This window comes from Penaeus japonicus, unplaced genomic scaffold (genome assembly GCF_977035675.1).
Source record: "Penaeus japonicus unplaced genomic scaffold, GWHDUDI00000001_assembly GWHDUDI00000009, whole genome shotgun sequence".
Lineage (NCBI taxonomy): Eukaryota > Metazoa > Arthropoda > Malacostraca > Decapoda > Penaeidae > Penaeus > Penaeus japonicus.
Genome location: NW_028234411.1, coordinates 1,968,996 through 1,970,433, shown reverse-complemented (window position 1 = coordinate 1,970,433; position 1,438 = coordinate 1,968,996). Strand labels below are relative to the sequence as shown.

General features: G+C 37.0%; 1 protein-coding gene across 1 annotated transcript in view; it reads left to right on the top strand.

Moving 5' to 3' along the window:
* Positions 1-610: 610 nt before the first annotated feature.
* LOC147471215 (uncharacterized) overlaps positions 611-1,438 on the top strand; it is a 1,985-nt gene continuing 1,157 nt past the window's right edge. Inside the window, exons 1-2 of the mRNA XM_086539401.1 lie at positions 611-853; positions 1,152-1,438. The exon at positions 1,152-1,438 is cut by the window's right edge and continues 1,157 nt beyond it. Of these exons, the coding sequence (XP_086395527.1) occupies positions 643-853; positions 1,152-1,438 (498 nt within the window). The 5' untranslated portion in view covers positions 611-642. The remainder of the gene's footprint in view (positions 854-1,151) is intronic.

Genomic DNA, 1,438 nt, shown 5'->3' with positions numbered 1-1,438 from the left:
CCAAGGAGTTATCACAGCTTCCAGCAGCTTCATCAGATGAATCGGCTTCCCTTGTTACTGTCATAACGGATGTTTACACATTGTGTGTGTCGGTGCAAGTTGAGTTTATCACAATCTTTGATGAAGTGTCAGAAATATTCAGCAATGAAGACACCAGTAAGTATATATGTTGCTTGAATTTTTCTGAGTAAGGTTTCTTAACTCAAATTATATATTATCTATAATAGGATTTTCTTCATGGGATACTTCTACTGGCATGTATGACATAAAGGCATCTCAATTTATGAATCAGTTACTGCTGGATTAGGTAACCTTTTTCAGTATTCATTGGAAAAGTTTGATGGGACCTGTAAAATATTATGGTTACTTAATTTTCTTGTTTCAGTTGAAAATCCAGAGTGTCGTTCTGGTGTACTGCGACTTGAAGCCTCCCTCAACCAGTCGCTAAGTGATGGGGGTGACATATTGCTAAGAGTTGCTGCCATACTTACCGAGTCTAGACCAGACATACCAGATTCTTTGAGAGCTGATCTCGGCCGTTGTGCTGAAGATTTAGAAAAGCTTTTCACTGCGACTTTGGACTTGGCCAAAAATGTGGAACTGTTAGTAGAGAGTGGCACAGGAGCTTGTCCTGTCCAACAGATGGAAGAGCTTCTGTCCAAGCTGGAGGCCAAAAATGAAGAATTGGCTGAATATGCCAAGGAATTATCACATCTTCCAGCAGCTTCATCAGATGAATCGGCTTCCCTTGTTACTGTCATAACGGATGTTTACACGTTGTGTGTGTCGGTGCAACTTGAGTTTATCACAATCTTTAATAAAGTGTCTGAAATATTCAGCGAAGAATCGACCAGTAAGTATATGTTTGGCATGAATTTGTCTGAGTTAGTGATATTCCTCGCTCATTAATTACATCTTATGTATGATAGGTTTTCTCACGACTGTTCCTATCTTAGAATTGGGAATTTGTACATTAAGATGATTTAAAACGTTATATAAGTCTATCTTACCTTTCACATATCATTTAATAAAAAAATATAACACCATTTATATATTTCATGCTTTGTTATATAACTCACAGCATTGTTTTAAATAAAGTATAACATGTCATAAGATAATTCATATTTATTTTTGAAATTTTCTTATATCAGTTCTAGAAAAGCCATGTCGAGATCGTATTATTGTGTTGCAGTCCTCAATCAACCAATCAATGTCTGATATCATACAAATTGTAAATGATACCATTGAACAAATCGAGGAAAAAAATCCAGATTTGCCTGATGATCTGGTCCAAAGGCTCTTTATCTGCTGGGAAAACACATCAGCCCTTTTCAACAGGAGTCTGGAATCAACAGAGGCCCTTCAAGAGCTTACGGATAATCCACACTCTACGGAATCTTGTCCTGTAGATGATTTTGAAGAACTGTTACAGGACTTG